We start from the raw sequence: 841 nt of genomic DNA on the forward strand, positions 1-841 counted from the left end.
AAAAGTTTATCCAGCTGTTGGCGCCACGTGTTGGTGAATCTGTCGCTTCCGGATGTGATCGATCGATCGATCGGATCTGTAAAGCTAACCGTGATTCGTCTTTCTGCGTCGCCTCAGTGTCTGCGCACGCTGACGGGCCACAGCGGCGGCGTGTGGTGCAGTCAGATGGCCGGCGCCACGGTGATCAGCGGCTCCACCGACCGGACGCTGCGGGTCTGGGACGCCGAGAGCGGCGAGTGCGTCCACGCCCTGTACGGCCACACGTCCACGGTGCGCTGCATGCACCTGCACGGCGAGAGGTAGCGCACTCACTCACTCACTCACTCACTCACTCACTCACTGGGGGGTAGTGAGGAAGTAAACGTGTCGTCTCCATAGCAACCACAAAGACCCTGGAAAAGCGCACGCACCAACACGCATCTGTGTGTGGCTGGTTCCCGTCTCCATGGCAACCTGCTGATGCAGGGTGTTTTATTGTTGTCGTAGCATCGTTTATCACGGTCATGCATGAATGGAAGCGCTGAAGGCCAGCGGAGCGAGGAGCAAACAAACACTAAGTCATTAATAATTCATTAGAAAAATGTAAATTATGGAGGGAGGAGAAGGACGACATTTAGAGCAGATTCAGATCAGGGCGTCAAACTCTGGGCTGATTTAGTGACTCWGGCTGCAGTCAGTTGTTAGTTTATTCTGTCGATTAATCGATTTATTCGATTAATCRTTTAYTCTGATGAATAATTGAATAGACAGAGAAAATCAGAACATTTGGCATATCATTATTTTATTAATAAATTTATTCCATTGTTTAATATATTTATTCTATCTATCAGTTAATCGATAT

General features: G+C 49.0%; 1 protein-coding gene across 1 annotated transcript in view; it reads left to right on the forward strand.

Moving 5' to 3' along the window:
• Positions 1-764, forward strand: part of LOC103480881 (F-box/WD repeat-containing protein 7-like) — a gene marked incomplete at its 5' end in the record, with an annotated part of 18,473 nt that extends 17,709 nt beyond the window's left edge. Inside the window, one exon of the mRNA XM_017310343.1 lies at positions 6-764. Coding sequence (XP_017165832.1) covers positions 6-303 — 298 coding nt within the window. The remainder of the gene's footprint in view (positions 1-5) is intronic.
• Between the last annotated feature and the right edge of the window lie 77 nt (positions 765-841).

Source organism: Poecilia reticulata, linkage group LG18 (assembly GCF_000633615.1).
Source record: "Poecilia reticulata strain Guanapo linkage group LG18, Guppy_female_1.0+MT, whole genome shotgun sequence".
Lineage (NCBI taxonomy): Eukaryota > Metazoa > Chordata > Actinopteri > Cyprinodontiformes > Poeciliidae > Poecilia > Poecilia reticulata.